Source organism: Paralichthys olivaceus, chromosome 21 (assembly GCF_024713975.1).
Source record: "Paralichthys olivaceus isolate ysfri-2021 chromosome 21, ASM2471397v2, whole genome shotgun sequence".
Lineage (NCBI taxonomy): Eukaryota > Metazoa > Chordata > Actinopteri > Pleuronectiformes > Paralichthyidae > Paralichthys > Paralichthys olivaceus.
In genome coordinates, this window is record NC_091113.1 from 18,545,436 (window position 1) to 18,563,251 (window position 17,816).

At 39.7% G+C, this 17,816-nt stretch overlaps 1 protein-coding gene across 8 annotated transcripts in view; it reads left to right on the forward strand.

Moving 5' to 3' along the window:
• rbfox3a (RNA binding fox-1 homolog 3a) overlaps window positions 1-17,816 on the forward strand; it is a 530,829-nt gene that overhangs the window by 361,745 nt on the left and 151,268 nt on the right. For 2 of the 8 annotated variants that reach the window (XM_069517545.1, XM_069517544.1), the window contains one exon: window positions 1,779-2,218. The exons of 5 other annotated variants lie outside the window; for them this stretch is intronic. In XM_069517545.1, the coding sequence (XP_069373646.1) occupies window positions 2,201-2,218 (18 nt within the window). In that variant the 5' untranslated portion in view covers window positions 1,779-2,200. Of the gene's footprint in view, window positions 1-1,233; window positions 2,219-17,816 lie in introns of those variants that run through there. One more of the 8 variants, XM_069517546.1, reaches the window with a different exon arrangement.

Sequence of the window (17,816 nt, forward strand, 5' to 3'; positions counted from 1 at the left end):
TCTCCTAGTCCAGTTGTTATAGTGCTCCTTGTGTGTGCATTGCAGATTTTCAGGCTGTGAAGGGGTTAATCTGGTGGCTTGCATCAGTGGTGTATTGACTGTACTAGTGGTGGGGGGGTGGGGTGGAGTGGGGGGGTGGGGTGGAGTGGGGGGGTGTAAATGTGCTGAGGCAGCCTCCATCCCTCACCCACCTATCTTTCTTACTCTCTCTCTTTCTCTGTCTGCATGCCGCGTCCACAAACACGCCCATCAACTATCTGCATGTTCAAAGCGACAAATTTATGTGGACGATAATAAAGATTCAGCACTGAGTTGTAAAAAAGAAATGTTTCAATTTGTGTGTGATTAAATCTAACACACACACACAAATTTAATTCCTTAAGATAAGATTAGATAAGGCTTTTATTGTGCCAGCTTGCTCCAAGATTACAGTACAGAACAATATAAAGTAGAATAAAATACAAGAAAATAAATAACCCTTAAACATAATCACACCTTAGCAATCAAAACTAAATCCTTCACCCCACCCCTTTCCCTAAACCTTACCTAAACTTTGAATAGCCCTAGAACCACAGTTTAACCATCAAAAAGCCCTTGGAAGTGAGGACTGGACAAAATATCCTCACAATGATGGTTTTGAACCAAGAGTTCTCCTCACAACCATAAAGAGACATGTACACACGTGCACACAGACACAAGCACCCACAGCATGGCAGCCTACAGTATTTCCTCTGCACTCCTGTGGCCCAGACTAGCTCAGCTAACCACTACGCGCGCACACACACACACACACTACTATGCACACATGAACACTAGCTCCGCCATTCCTCTCTCTGCCGACCAGGAAAAAAAGAACAAGAGAAATAAAAAGAGAGGCAGCGGCTTTAGTTTAGCTGTTTCACTTCTCCTCCTGTTCATCCTCTCCTCCTAGGTTCAGCAAGCACTCTAAATTGAAATTAGTTTTGACGGCTCTGTTGCCTCTTAACCCCCCGCACTTACCACCACCGAACCTCCAGCCCTCCTCCTCCTCCCCGATGCTCCCAGTGCAACCTATTGAAACCATTCTGATATCGTTGGCTCTTTAGCAAAGGCAACAACAAGCTATGCTGCCTCCTCTTTCTCGTCGTTCCTTCCCCCTCCATCTAGTCTTGCCTTGCCTCCTTCGTTCCGGCTCCTTGTTTGGCTTTCCCACAACTTCTTTGCAGCCTGTCACCCAGCTTCCCTACTCCAGCTCATCTCTTCATCCCTCCTCCCTCCTTCTCTCCTCTCTCTCTTTCTCTCTCTCCCTTTCCTGCCCCCCCCTTACTTTCCCTCCGTCCCCTCTGCACTTGTCTCTCTCCGGATGAAAGCTTCTGTGCTACTGTACCGTGTGGTAATCTCAAGCTTTTCCCACCTCCCAGCCTCTCCAGCGCTCTTTACCCTGGAACACTGGAAGAAAGTCTGTCTTAGGCTTGCCCTCCCTCAAATCAGAGCTGTTGGACTGAAGCTACCCTGAACGAGAAACGAAGAAAAGCACAGGGAGAGAGTGTATTTAGACTTAGATTTTAGTGTATGTCAGTGAAATAGACATTCGTTCAGTTTACAGCAAGCAAAGAAAGAGAAAGCAAGAAGAGCTGAGTGGGTTTTAAAGAGTGGCGAGTTGGAGAAGAGGAGTAAGAAGAGGCAGAAGAAGCAGAAGTGAAGTAAAGAACAAAAAGAGAAGGGAGGTACACCCCTCAACACTTTCTCCCTTGTTGCCTCTCTCTTTACTCTTTCCCTCTTTTTCTTTCCCCCTTCAGCGAAGAAGCGGAGGAAGACTTTTTTGAAAGGTTCAGGGGGAAGACAAGCGGCGTAAAAGCCTCAGCGGTGACTCTGAGAGGCAAAGTCACGCTTCAGAAGAGTCTGCAGGAGAGGAAGACCGACTGTCTTCCAGGGCAGAGGGACACATAAAGGGACTTTATAACTCTGCTACAAAACCACAAACACAGGGGCAATTAGCTGGCCACCAGATAACACTTGGCAGACGGGTTCTGGCAAAAGACTCTTTCCCAAGAGAAAAAGAAAAGAGAAAAAAAGTAGAAGAAGATCAGTTCAGAGCAGGACAGGCGCACTGAAAAGACGGCAACAAACGGCAAGAAAAAGCGGAAGAACGCTGTCCCCTCCGGTGTCCTTGCATACCCCTGTCTTCCACCCCCTGGTCTGCCATCCCCTCTCAGCCGAGATGATGATGTACTTCTGGGTGAGTACTTAGGCCCTGTGGGGGGTCTCCTGAATGCTACTAAGAGACAAGAGATACAGTACATACACATGAAAGCTGACACATACATTACACTGACATAAAATGTGTGACTGAGAGTTTCTGTGTCTGTTATATCAAGTTATTTGTTTCCACTTGATCAAAAAGATGTGTGCCTGTTGATCTGTTCTCGGCTTTTTTTTTCCTTAATATTGTACCAGAGTGCAAAGAATTTGTCTGAAGTCTCACTTGTGTGGGAGAATGATAAAAGCGACATTTATCAATCTCACAGCTCTGTACAATGACCTGGCATTTGTATTGGTATTGATAAAGTACACCCCTGTTACAGTGATTCTTTCCCTCTCGGCCACTTAAGTAAACCAGAGAACGATGTCTTGATTTTATGAGTCTGACTACAAAGATTTTACTGCAGGGGATTAAACAGACACTGTATTTATTATTAGTAGTGGAGGTCATGTGTAAGAATGGTATGTTTGGAATTGCAAGATGCACTTACAGAGATGTTGTCTTGAAGGAAGGAACCTTGCACCTCTAAAGTGCCCAGAACTCGTTTTTGTCTTTAAGATAAAAGTTGTTTTTGGCACTTTTTTTTAATAGCCACTCAACAGGTTGGGAGATTTGTGTAAAAAGTAAGTGAAGTGAGGATTACACATACAGAGGTTCAGATATTTCAAAACACTGGCTGATGTGATGTTGGTGTGTGTGACTTTTAATGTGTGTGTGTGGGGCATTAAGCTTTAAGGATTCAGATGATAACTCGGGCTAATGTTTCATGTCTGCTCTTCTATCACTGTCATTATGAATGAGCCATATCTCACAGCTATGTGTTAGTATAGATGTGAAACATTATGATTTTTTTTTGGGTTAGTGCACAACTGGGGTACCTCCAGAGGTACTGTGCTGCGACCAAGCTGGATTGAAGTCTCCAATACCAGCATCTGACAATACATGCACTATCCAGTCCTTCGATCAGAGGCTACAAGGTCCATTCTGTTTGATTTACTAAAACACACATGAGCTGATGATAATGGTGATTAATTGCTTTTTAGAGAATGGCTACATCAGTTTGTCTTAAATAAAAACTTTGCAAGTAAAAACAAATACCATTACTTGGTCCGTTTGCATTTTAGGTGAGACATTTAGTTTTTTGCCATTTACAATAAAAAGATATAGTATTTTTAAACATGATTGAAAAGATAATATGAAGGAATCAATATGTTTATGGTTCTTTCACATGCTGTATCACTAATGGATTTTAAATTCAAACAGTGACATTCTTTCATTCCGATTTCTGTATTATTAATTTTGCTGGATAGTCAATATAAAATAAAATTAGAATTAGCCTTTGGGATTTAGTGAGAAAGAAAAATTTTAAAATCTTATATGAAATATAAAACATTTAAAACATCCTGATATGAACACAAATCCTGATTCAAGTTATTTATTTATTATGTTGTTTCTTAATGTTTAATAATCCTAGAGCCAGCATTAAATGTAATACACACAGTTATACGGTAGGTTTTCAGTGTCTGTCATGGGAATGAGGCCTAGACAGGAGATTCAGCTGAAAAGGAGACTTTTTATTGGCATGCAGTGTGGAGCTGGAAACAGTGATACAGCATGTACTGACCTATAGGAGACTCCCAGTACATTCTCCCTGGTTGTCTGAAGCACAGGGAGCTATCCAAGTGTGTGTTTCCAACCTATATGAGTTCTGGTTTGAATGCTGAAGTGAGCTGGCATGTGTTGTTTAACAGCACACCTTAAGGCTTCAGCTGATTGATTTAGCACTAGCTTTGCATTGTGATTCAATGCAACTCATACCCCTGAGAGGCTTTTAAGCTTTCCTGAGTTTCACAACTTAAAACTTACACAATGCATTATGGGAACTAACTTCGAATGGAAATTATTTCCCCCTCAGGCTTAGTTTAGCCTTCTCAGTGAGAGACTCATGGGTTCAGTATACAGTAATTGCTTCAAGAGTTGTAATTGTAAGCAAGCAACAACAAACAGAGGGTGAAGCATCTAAAACATTGTACAGATTACATCGCTTAAAAGATGCAAAAACCTGCAATGTGCACAGCCGGCCTCCTCCCTCCTCATCCACCCACACCCCTCTGCCGTTATATGGCTGTTGGCAAAAGAACATCTGCTTTACTATTACTCACTACAGACTTCTATTACTGCTTTACTCTTTTGTCAAAGATTGCTGTCACTTCCACACCGACCGTTATGATGGCAAAGGTTCAAATTTCCATTAATGAAGAAGTAGTAATATTTTATTTAGCAATATAAGAGAAAATTAAAAGAAAGAAAGAAAGAAAGAAAGAGAGTAAGAGGACAGTTGTCATGTAACTATGGCTTAGTGACCTCTGTCATGCTCATGTTTGTTGCCCTCCTTGTCTCTTTGAGGCATTATTTTTCTTTTTGTCATGTTTTTCTCTTGTTATCGCAGTGCCCCTTCCATTTTTCTCCATTTTTCCACACTCAGTTTGGTGAAGTGTACAGAAGTTAATGATGGGGAGTCTGTTGCTGGTGACTGTCTGAAGATATGAAGCAAGCGGGGGGCTTTGATATAGCCAGTGCCGCTGACATTAGCTATTCTTCTTCATCACTGCTGCTTATTAGCTCTGTCTTACTCTACCACTTTTCTTTTCCAAAAACTAAAATATAGTTGAAATAAACATACACATGCATGGATATTAAATGCTTCCACATGTTTATTACAGATTTATCATTTATATTAATTTATTATTTTTGAATGAATAATATTTTACTACTAATTCTGATATTTTTTGCTACATTTTCAACATATTATGGGCAATAATTGTACTGCAGTGTTTCTGCTTGCAAGTATATGTGCCCATACACACACGCACATAATCACACAGGTCTGAGGTTGCAGGGATATCCTTGATGGGACTCTGAAAACAGTAACAGAGTTTAAAGTACTTCTACCTTTTCCCTTTGGAGACTCTCAGCAAGAACAAAGGCCTCCGGTGCAAAGGATGTAAGAACGGTAACAGGGGCTGCAAGAGAGGAAAGAAAGCAAATAGCCGGAACTAATGAACAAGTACATCGAAAGGTAGAGGTGAGCGGGGAAGGAAACAAAATGAAAGGATTATGAGCGAAACTGGTGACTGGGTCAGGATTCAGGTGCTTACCAAAGACACAAAAAGGAAAGGGAAAAGGTGATGACAGGCATTTTTCTTTTCCTCTCTTTTGCACCCATGGGGTCATAAATGTTAATTATTCATGCTGTACATGGAAGGATGGAGATGAAGGGATGGTCACTTTTGAAAAGGAAGAGAGGAGAAGAAAGGAGCTACAGTAAAGAGTAGAAAGGAGATATGCATCTGCCTACTCCCTCCTCTCTGCTCTCCTCAGTGCATCTGTAAGCTGATGAATAATTGAGTGTGCCGAGCAGGGGGCTGTGTGGGTTAGAGGAGGAGAGAGAGGGAGTACTGCCAGAGTGCTAGACAGTAAAATGAGGACCTGCTCCAGAGTAGAGATCTCTTCCTGTTTTACTCCTCTTCTGCTTCCACTTGTCTCAGTTTTGATTCTCTTCAGGAACTCTACCTCACTCAGATATCCTCACCTGAGGGTGATGTGGACATTACTGTTGTTGTAAATGTGACTAGAGCTATGCTGAGGTTTACTGCCATATGGTTAACTCTGGCTTTTGGAGGACCGCAGGTAGTCTTATTTCCCACTCTTATCCAAACTCTTGATGCCGCGATCGGTCAAGCCCTCAGGGCAACTCTGTAGCAATATTTTGCATTAGATACTTGTAATCTTGCGAGTCCTCGCCAAATCACATTACAGCGGTTTTCACTTTGTGCTTGGCTCTTTACTGCTCATTCTTCTATTCACTGTGTGCTGTAATCTCCACACCGATAAGGAGATTAAGCAGACGAGCAGGAGAGGGGATTTCTAGGATTTCTCCTGAGTACAAAAGGATATCAGTGGGAGGGAGGGATATTACACTCAGCTATTACCCAAGGTTTTAATACTGTGGAGGTAGAGAAAGGAGCAGAAGCAGGATGGTGGTAGAAAGAAGGAGCTGGTAGGAGTCGTGCAAGAAAGAAAAACAGGAAGAAGCAGGGGACCTAGGTGTTATCACACATTAGGACTGTTTACAGACAGGACACCAGGGAAAGGTCAGAGCACCATCATGCTCTTATCTTCCCCACAGCAGTATACTATCATTACAGCAACAGTCCTGAATGATACCCACTCTGTATCTATGACCCCAGATCAGGCACATACTTTGTGAAGTGTAAGCAGAGAGCCAGATGGAATAGAGGATTTAGGATTTCTAGTTATTTGCACCCTCCCCAACCAAATAGGACATTTGGGGGGGTTGGTTGTGGTTGAATCCACAGCACAGTGTGCAGGAATTATGTTCACCTTGGACATTTTGCACGTACAAAACCACAATTTAGTGCCAACACAGGAAGAAGTTTGCTCTTTATGAATGTGGTGCTCATTATAGACCAAAATTAACAGGTCCTGATTATGTAGAAATACATATTTTACAATATATTGGTGCCTCCAAGTAATTACAATCTCTTACTTTACATCTTACTTTAGATTAGAATGAGACATTAGATCAAGCTTGATACAAATTAAATTTTGTCTAATAATTTAGAACTGTGCTGACTATCTGTCATCATAATCATCATCATCATTATCACCATTGCAGAAGAGAAATAAGTGTATTTTGAAATAGTCGTAGTTTGAACTGCTTAAACTGCTCTTTTTGTATGAATGTATGCTGCTCGAAAAACACTTTAATCACACATCAAATCAGACATTATTCAATTTGAAAAATCTTAACTGATGTAGATTCAAAACCACACCAAAAGTCAAAGTAAAAAATTGAAATCACAGGCTCCTGGACAGTCTGTCGGTACTTGGTTGTGTTGGGTATACTGATAGTCAGGTCTCACAATCGTTCTGAGGATTTCATCCTGGTACCTAACAGCAGTCAAGATACCGTTGGCTGTGAAATGGAAGTCTTTGTGACCCTACAAGGATATACCTCCCCAGACCATAACTGACACACCAGCAAACCGGTCATGCTGGATGATGTTACAGGCATTTCACCACAGCTTCTCCAGACTCTTTCATGTCACATGTGCTCTGTTTGGACCTGTTCTCATCTGTGAAGAGAACGGTGCGCTAGTGGCGGACCTGCCAATTCTGGTGTTCTCTGGCAAATTCCAATTCTGCACAGTGCTGGGCTGTGAGCATAGGTCCAACTAGAAGAAGTCAGGCCCTCATGCCACCCTGACAGTTTGGTCGGAAACATACACACCAGGAGCCTGCTGGAGGTACTTTTGTAGGGCTCTGGCAAGTCTACTTCTGTTCCTCCTCTCACAAAGGAGCAGATACCAGTCCTGTTACTGGGTTGCTCCCCTTCCACGGCCATGTCACACCAGATACAGTGCCAACCCGTTGCCTGGTGCGCACTCCAAGTGTTGTGCCTGTGTGCTCGTGCCACAGACGACACAGCTCTCACCTTCTACGCTTTGAGTTGTCTTCATATTTCTTTGCTGTAGCTCAACAATATGTTTTTTTGCCTCTTCCACTTGTGGTCACGCTGCTCTCTGTAATGCTCCATGGCAGAAACCAGTAACCTACGCAAAACACTCTACTGCCTCTGTCATGTTTACACCTTCATTTGCTCAATTATTTTGAGTAGATCACCCGCATAACACCCACCAACCAAGCGTGCAATCTGTTATAATGCACACGCAATTTAGAACTCTTTATTTGGGATCTCAGTAGATCGGGCCCTAGGTGTTATACTGTAACGATTAAGTGTTCTCTTAATTTTTTTGAGTAGTGTAATTGTTGTTAATAGGTGGAGCTGCTGCCAGTATTATTTTGCTATCTGTGTCTGTTCTGGCTGACTGCATTTAGCAGTTTCTTTATTTCACACTTGTTCTGACTTTTTGCTCAGAATGAGTCTCTTTTGCCAAAACTATTTATGTGCATCAGTTTAAAAGGTGTATTTTTCTGATGAAAATCTCACCAATAATATTTAAAAAATACTTAAAAATAGTGACTTAAATTCACCTCATAATTATTATTTTAATCTCAGAATTAGTGTAATTTGGACGCTCAGAATTTGTTTTCCAGACTTGGAAAAAAAACTTGATTTATAGAAATACAATCATCAATTTGAAGTCAGGATTCTAGTTTTAACGCTTGAGTCTGGCAGCATTTCGCCTACTCAGCAGCTCACACAGGCTAAGAGAAAAAGGCTGAATGTATATCACTACTGACTTGGGAACAGGAGGCTACTGCATCTGCAAACGATAAAGTACAAGGACTCAGGGTTCAGTCAAGTCAGTAACACATATGTATATATAAACAGAAAGAGAGAGGGACAGAGAGAAATAGGTTTGACTGTCATTGGATAACTACAAAAGAATACAATAGCAATAAATCTCAACACTAAGATTATCAAATTGATTAAAGTGTATTTTGTGTGGAATGTGCTTGGGAAAATATAATATATAGCCATACCTTAAATTCAATATGTAAGGTCGTACACCTTGCACACATGATTCGATACTGATCTAGTCATGAATGTAATGAACAAAATGGTTTAATGTATTAATTCAAGTGATCTTGTGCATTCAGGTCAACTGGTAATGTTAAGAGCAGAGTGACTGTATCTCTCTCTGCCACTCAATCTCTGTTTTCCCCACCCGCACACAGAGATTGTAGCAGGCGGGTTCTTGGGGCTGAAAGGTAATAAAGTTACCTATCGATCACTATTCTACCATCACACGACCATCACCGCCACCTCTCCTGCAGGCAGGGCTCGACATCTCACACCCTGCATTAGGAAAAGACAAAGACCAGGAGCTATTGTTGGACACAGTAACACACTGTTACATGGCCATTATTTTAGCAGTATGTGAATGTGTCCCTGGAAACAATGAAAGACTGCCAGCTCAGCCGACTGCTGTGTGTATGTAAATACTAATTTCAATGTGTTTCCATGATTTTCTTTGATACCTAGAAACTCTAAAAGAAAGCAGAGAGCATATGACAGTGGTTGAACAACTGGCTGATTGCAGGTTGAAACTGGCCTACGAGCAATAATATTTGACCATATAGGACTGACATAGACTTTCACAGGTGTCGCTATTGCTTATCATCATCATGGCAACAACATTCATGGAATCGTTTCCTCTTCCGCTTCCATAATTTGTTTACAAAGTAAGAGTCCAACATTTTTGTTTGGTTGTTGATGCTTTGTAGACAGCTTTTGTTTTGAAAAGCTGTGAAATTGATTCTAAAGATTGTGTTGATTGCCTAACCGACTTCTGAAATTTCCAAAATGCAATGTAGGTAGGATGAATGCAAACTTTTCTACCTTTACTCTTAGTCTATATATAAAATGCTCTACACACAATGTACAGCAAGAACACAAAAAAAACTATATTGTAGAATTATTTGTGGAGGGCTTACTAATGTCATGGAATTATTCTTAGGTAATCAAAGAAGATTTCTTAAATTTACAATACATGCCTATTATTCACAATATGGAAAGTGGGAAAAAACATTTTTCCAATTGATTAACAAGCACCCAGTGCTCGGAAGCAGCAGTGGCTGGCACTAATAAATGTAAGTGACATTGTCAATCCTGTCGATTGTGGGAGGGAATTTTAATGTCAAGGAATAATTCTAGAGAAGGCTTAAGAGCATCTCAAAGAAGCAGTCATTCTTAAAATTATAATACACGTGTATTGTTGTCAAAGTGGAGATACAACTGATTTGTTGCGAGCATCTCATGAAGTAAATATGTCATTAATGGGCCAATCCATTGTTGTTTTTTTATTTTTTTATTTCTTGAGGATTTTTTAAATCTTTTCTCTGTGTAACCTGCGTTGTGTGTACAAGCACAGTTCTGCATCTGATTCTGATCTCACAATTCAGGCATGGGTGTGTGAGCAAGGAGGCTAAAACGCATGGTGGGTGTCCCACTGTCAGAAGTCATTTCAAAGTGACATGGACATATTGGATTTTCCCCTTTTTCTGAGTTATTAATTAGAACAAAGATAATCGTAACAAAGCATCTTCTGTAAGATGTAACATTTTGATTATAGAAAGAAGTCTGTGCTTTCATAAGATAACCTGTGTTGTTTGCATGAAGTATATCATGATTGTTCTGTTTTTATCACCAGAACAGAATTTGAAAAGTGCCTGTTTTTCTCTCTTATCTATCTATTTATGAATGGTAACCAGGAAGTGCAACCCACCCCTTTTCCTTGTGGCCCAATCTGACACAATGCACAAGACAATGCAAGTGTATGTTTGCTAGTGTCCGACTGACACCTGGCCAGTGCATTATTTAAATAACAAATGCACTTGAGTGACCTTGAGCATGTTAGTTTTATAATGTTGTGCGGTCAGACACACATTGTCGCCACAATGCTATTTTTACTGCTGTGGAAAGCAATTGCAACTTTAACCAACAAACCCTGGTTTGCAGTCAGTAGGCCAGTGTTTTACTGTTACATTGAGGGAGCATTGTCAAGATAATAATATGCACCTTCATCTTGTTCCGCATGTGTGAATGCAAATGTCTGAGCGAGACGTTGCGCAGTTTCTGCAGACTTTCTCTCCCTGGCCTACCAATGTAATGTCCGAAGAAATTCAGGAGAATCCAGCAGGGGACCCCCCCCCCCCCCACTAGACACCCACACACACACTGGGCAGCATTGAAAATGGTGGAATAGCCCCAAGACATTAATGTTATAGCTGTTTGAACTTTTTTAAAGGATTTATTGGGCAGAGCAAGAGACTGAGGCAGAAATACTCAAACACACAACACTGCGCAGCACAGTATAGTTGCAACATTGCTCAAATGAATTACCCAAGTGTTTTATACCTCTCAAAAATGGCAGTTTTCCCTTTGTCTTTTATTTTACTTATTTTACCTTTGCATCTTCATCCTCACTGTAGCAGATCCGCCTAGGAAGGGTTGAAGACATATGCAGCTTTCACATATCTTACCTTAGTTTTTGTGTGTGTGTTTGGGCTGACAGCGACCACAAACATTTTTGCTGTCACTACAACCTTCAGTTGTCATAAAAACTCAAAAGGTGTTTAGTTTGTCCAGTCTGGACTAAGAGAGGGTCCCCTTGATGTAAATATAGAGTATTAAAATATAAAGGGGCTTTTCTGGGTTAAAGAAAACTACAATTCATACAATTGAAATGAACTAGTGAAAACATCATGAGGATTATTCTACATTACATTTCTGCCAATAGTTCCCTTTCACCTAAATCTTACACACCGGACCTTTAAAAGAGATTTGAGAGTCAGCTGACCTGATTTCTGGGGGTAAATCATTACAGCTTTGACTTCAAATTCTCTGGTCTTTTTAGTTTTTTATTTTAGCTTCTGAAATAGATAAAAAGGACCTCTCCCGAAAGATCTCAATGTACGAACTAATGTATGACACTGACAGATTCATACACCATGGAAAGTGTATGACCACCATTATGTGTTTATCAGTACACATCGACTTAAAGCTGAAAGATATAGCCAGTTTAAAAATCTGCTGCAGGAACCTTTTCAGGTCATCAACATGGAAATCAAAATTACCAAAAAGGAAAACCCTGTCATTACAGCAAAAGTAGTTAAAAATTCAGTGACTTAAAAATTACCTGGAGGGCAATGAATATGATTAGATATGAACCACTAAATGTAAAAGTGCTAAAAATTCAGAAATTAAGTATTTCACATAAAGACTCCAGAGGCTACCACCTTGACAACAGACTTTAGGTTGGTGAAGTTGATGCATTAGTCTGATCCTTAGATTATTCATCGTGTAAGATTATAAATTGCTAACTTTTGTAGAAACATTGAGCAAATTCAAAGTTTGTTGACAAAAGGCAAGGTTCCATTGTGCTAAGGGTGCAGGCCATCATGTTTTCTCTAACACGGTTTATTGCGATGCATTGAGGGGACCGAGTCCTTGTTTCAGTCAACTTCTCGTAGCTTTGGGGACACTGGGCATGAGGCTATAAAGGGCCTTATGATTTCACTGTCCTTTCTAGATGTTTACATCGAGTATTAAGTTGATTTTATGGGGCCAAAGAGCAGGAAACTTGCCTCTTGCTGGTACCACAAACATTTCCTAATGGCCTTCCAGGTCATCCAAGATATATAATATCACATCTGTACCAACGATCCACTGCATCTGGAATTTAACTGGCAAGGTACTGCCACTTTTCTTGACATTGGCTGCAATATTCTGTTTGGGCACAAGCAATCTTGGTATCTGACCTCTCGAGTACATATCCTTGTCCAAAGCAAGACTAACCAGGTAAGAAAGTGGACATATAGTGAAATCAAGATTGTTGGCTTAACTGGTACCAGTAAACTGAAAAAAGTCAATTCAATTCACAATTTTATGTATTCTGTGGATGATATGTATTTTTCCCAACATTAAATGCTCTAAAATTGGAACATGTCAATGGAATTGGCCAAGAGAAAAAAATAATATTGAGAGACTGTGGAGGATGAAAGAGAGGGAGAGGACACCAGAGACAAATGCAGAGGGGAGAGAGCACCATACCAGCCACCAAGTTAAAGTAGCAGGATCTCGATATGTTTCTTGTCTTAAAATGCCTGGAAAAATGCTGCATTCTGCATCTCTTGAGTAAAAATCTTATACTGGAGGTATATTGGACTTGTGGAGTCAGAGTAAGTACGTTTCTGTGAAATTATTGGGAGACGTATCTGCAATATGTTGTGGCAGTGACCTGCATGTTCGGGAAGCAGGGGGGACACACTGACTATTCTCAATTACAACAAACACACACGCACAGTTGTGTTTGAGCTCTATGAACATGCATGGACTAAGTGTATAGATAGCATTTTCTCAGCATTGACCCTTCATAACATTCTCAACATGGCTCGAACTGGATCACTGCCAGACCAAGATTCACTTTGGGCTTCTTGGTAGATAGATGATGCCCTGAGCCTGCACTGCACAGTTAAGTGAGAGTTTCTCTCTTATCGTAGCCACTGAACTATTCAAAGTAGTGTTTGGTCTCAGATGGACTGTTCCCATGTGATTAATTTCTCCTCATACCTCCTCATTTAACTTGATCTTGCTTACTACTTACCTTGCAAAATTACATTCATTTTAACTGTACGGCTGTGGCTTAAGAGCTAGCGGGTCAATCACTAACCACAAGGTCGGCAGTTCCGTCACATTCTCCCGGATTCCACATGCTGAAGTGTCCTTGGGCAATATACTGAACCCCAAATTTCCCCTGAGGGCTGTGCCGGCAGTGTATGAGTGATATATGACAAGGCAAGGCAAGACAATTTTATTTATAAAGCAAGTTTCATACAGAGGTAGATTCAATATGCTGTACAGGGACATAAATTAAAAATTTAAAGAAATGTATTTCAAATCTGAAAGTTTAAAACAAGTTTTAAAAGAGTAAATTGGGGTAAATGTATTTAAAAAGTTTAAATGAAATAAAAAGGATAAATCTGTATGAACATTTTAAAATAAATTGAGAAATAAAATAAAATATGACAGTATGACCTTGAAAAATAACTAAGTTAAAGGCACATAGAAAGAAAACAGTTTTCATCAGTAAACCTCACCACCAATGTAGTTGGGTTATTTCTGAAGTTGATTCTGTGTAAAAAAAAAAAAAAAAAATGTTAAGCATGTTTGCATTGAGTAGGTATTTCAATTTTTCATTTTCTTTGAACAATTATGTGGTGTTAAAATCGTGTTTCATACTCGTAATTCCTTAAAAGTATAATTGCTGTAAAATAAATAATGATAAATAGAATATCCTGTGAAATTTGTGTGAGTTTTGAACACTGTGAGGCACCGTATCCATGTCACATCGTCATTAGGGGCTGAGCACCCCTAAAGGTCTGATCCCCCTGGTGGTCACTGAAATCTCTGTAGTAGCTGCACAGTTAAATGTGTGCCTTGACTACACTGAAGAGAACAGTGTCTTTCATGACTCTAGGGTACAGATGTTACTTAGTAGGGTGGAGATCTTCATTTTAACATGCTTTGTAATTATTTTCGAAGCACTGAACAGGTAGAATGGTATTCCATGGTGTGTTAATGGATAGGCCTGTCCCATTGAGTACTTGGATTGTCTTAAAAAGATTGCTAGTGTTGTGTGCCTTTTCCAGAAAGGAGTGCTGAACTTTGGCTTACCATTTAGAGAGTGATCGGACTATGGAGAGGTTGGCAGCAATCAGCCAGCAATATCTTTAGCAATTTTGCTTTCAAAGTAAAAGTGCAAGAATATTCGTTTTCTGCTGCAAAGCTTTATTTTAAAATGAATTCCAGGGCTTTTGATCTGAAAAGTTGTGAATATTTGTCTTAAGCTTATTTTGTTTGCTTAACAGAACTCTGACATAGCAGACAGGCATTGTGTGGTATTAAAAAAACAACACAAGTTAAGAAAGTTAATTATAAGCCACACGTTTCATTTAATGAAAAACATTAACAAAAAAATCGAAGCAAATTCTATTAATTCTAGAGGCGGGGCCAGAGGGAACTGAAATTGGACTGGCCCCTTAAGTGCCACTTTCCTGTCAAAAGCCTTTAAAAAATAGTTCCTACTAAAAAACAAATATGACAATTTGTTAGTTTTTATTTTGTTTCTAATTCTTAAAAGGGATAGTTCACCCAAAAATGAAAATTCATTCATTGCATACTCACCTCTATGCCGATGGAGGGGTGTTCGAGTCCACAAAACACAAACACTGTGTTGCAGCCAAATCCAATACAAATGAAATGAATGGTGACTGATTCTTCGAACATAAAAAAACAACATTCAAATTTGACTTAAAACAGTGTCATTTACACCATGTTCGTAGCCAAAATGTCCTCTGAGATCCTCTGGAGTCATGTTCACGGGTGGATCAGAGAAGACTTTTTTTGGTTGACCTATCCCTTTAATGAATCAGCAGTTGTGGATGTTATGGATGTTGGACATATAGTTGGCCACGGGTGGATCAGAGAAGACTTCTTTTGGTTGACCTATCCCTTTAATGAATCAGCAGTTGTGGATGTTATGGATGTTGGACATATAGTTGGCCCCTTCTGTGTAATTTAGCCACTTAATGTTTCCCTATTTAGAAAAATCCTAGATTTGCAATGGTCCATTCTTTGTTTTAGCTGTCAACTTTCCTCTTTAGACATTTTCTGTTGCCGGGCAAGTTCAACATTAATGTTTAGATACTTCACAAATCCAGTTCCCAAAAAATAAAAACTGTCACAGAATTGTATCTGCCCCAAAGGAGGGGTTAATAATCATTCTCAAGAGGGGAATGTCAAATTAACATTACCATCAATTATGCTCTCTTGTATCAAAGACAGAGTCAATCATTATTTAGATTACCCATGTATTATTCACAATATAGAAACAACACAATTTCATGACGATAGAGCAGTTCGCTAAGCATTCTTTTATTGTCTCTTGCAAATTCCAGGAGCATTTTTTTAAATACATTTCTTGACATAGCCTTTGTTTATGTTTTGACTTGCCATCTACTGAATAAGAAAAATATGGCCCAGGACCAAACGATCCCTGACAAAGAGGTCGCCAAGAAGTGAACTAAAAAAGGAGCATCAGCACTGGTTGCAATCAGACTGGAAAAGTGGTGAGCAGAATGAGAGAGTATAACAAAGTCATCAGCATTTGTTTGTGTTTTGTTTTAACTGCATACCAATAGTCCTTTGTGCCAAATTGAGTATAAAAGGTCAATAAAACATGCATATCTTACCAGATTTTGTTTGGTGTACATGTCTTAATTAAATGTGATGGGTATGTATAAGGTCTACGGTGCCATGTTTTGAGCGGAATAAAAAAATAGAAGATATTTAGGCCTGTGTGGACTCTCTGTAAATACCAAATTGGTAAAACCACTACAGTGGTCTAACATACCACCATTCTCTGTGGACTTCACATGAATATGCAGTGCAGGGCAAAAACATGAATCCCTTCCAGCATTTACACACAAAATGAGATTGTGTTTACCCATGCATCACTTTGTCTATTTAGCTGATTGGTTATTCTGAACATGTGCTATATTGACATGCAGCACCAGGAGAGGAGGTTAATGCTGGTTTAGCATTGTGTGCATGCACCTACAGAATGTGTCAAGGTGCAGCAGACTGTTCCCACTGTTTGTTTAATTGTAGCTGTTCTTTAATGAGAACATCACACATGCAACATTCCTGCACACCCAATGCCTTGCTGTTATTTAGTTTTTAGGTCCCAAAGTCTATACTGAGTGAAGGATTGTTCATCTAGAGGAAACTGATCCTCTCTGCATTATTTTCCACCAGGTTTTATGCATTTATTTGTAGCAAACAGGGCTGCTTACCCCCATCTGGGTTTTCTAGAGGTTGAGCATCTAGGCACAAAATGTGGTTAGCGGTTTCAAAGGAGTTAATCATGGTTGAGTTTGAGCTAATCACATTGAGTGTGCACTCAGTGATCTGTCTTGGTTATCCATTGCTTAAATTGCCTGGAGACAAAGCATAATATTATGGGCCAGCACAGATCCTACCAAAATCTGTATTTATATGAGCAGCACTTTTTCTAAGAGAACGGAAGAAGAATGTTAGTTTATTCATTATTGTTGTATTCTCAGTTTAAACAGGACGCAGATACAGCTACTTTGATATGTAGTTATATTAGTACAGTGCCTGTTGTAAACCTGCCTGCTTGTAATGGGCTATTTACTCAGCATGTGGTAATGCTGGTTGCTCCATGGTTCCACCGCAGCAGCACAAAGAGCTCTTCACCTATTTGATCAAATTAAGTGACATCACAACGTCTCCACAACAACGGCAACAACAACAGATTCACCAGTTCAGGGTTCTGAGTCCCAGCCACCGCTGCTACAGAGCTATGGCCGCCTGTTTATTGGTGCCGATTGAAATTAGAAAACTGCAATCATCCTACCTGGTTTATTTTCAATGAAACCATATTGTGTCCTTGATCAACCGAATTCTATTTTTTTGTTTTGCAATAATTTTACAGTCCATAGTATTTTCCATAAATTGACAGATCATTTTCTTTATTACTGGTCATTTGTATGATACGTACATAGCTTTTAAGTTCAGGGCTAGTATTAAATGCATTGGAGAGAAACTTAAAGTCAAAAGGTGTTTGTTTGTTGACAGCTTTTAACTTTGTAAAGACACATATCACTGACTCATAATCAGCCCTTCCCATGATCAGATGGCTCAATACTTAAAGCCATTCGTAATACTCACTTGACTATAGCAGGATTTATTGTGAAGTCTGGCCTATACATTTCCTTCACTTTGCATTGTCTGTAGGATAATATCAATCTGCTGTGACAGTGTTGTGTGTACGTAGCCACTGCATCACTGGATTTTTAGTACAAACTTTTTTTAATAAATCGTTATTAAAAAATGTCCAGTCTTTAGGATGCTTTGGCAGGTGATTTTAGGGAAAATGTGTGTAAGAGTCTTTTGTGAATCATCATAATCAACAGAGGATTTCAAAATAGTAGAGAGTTA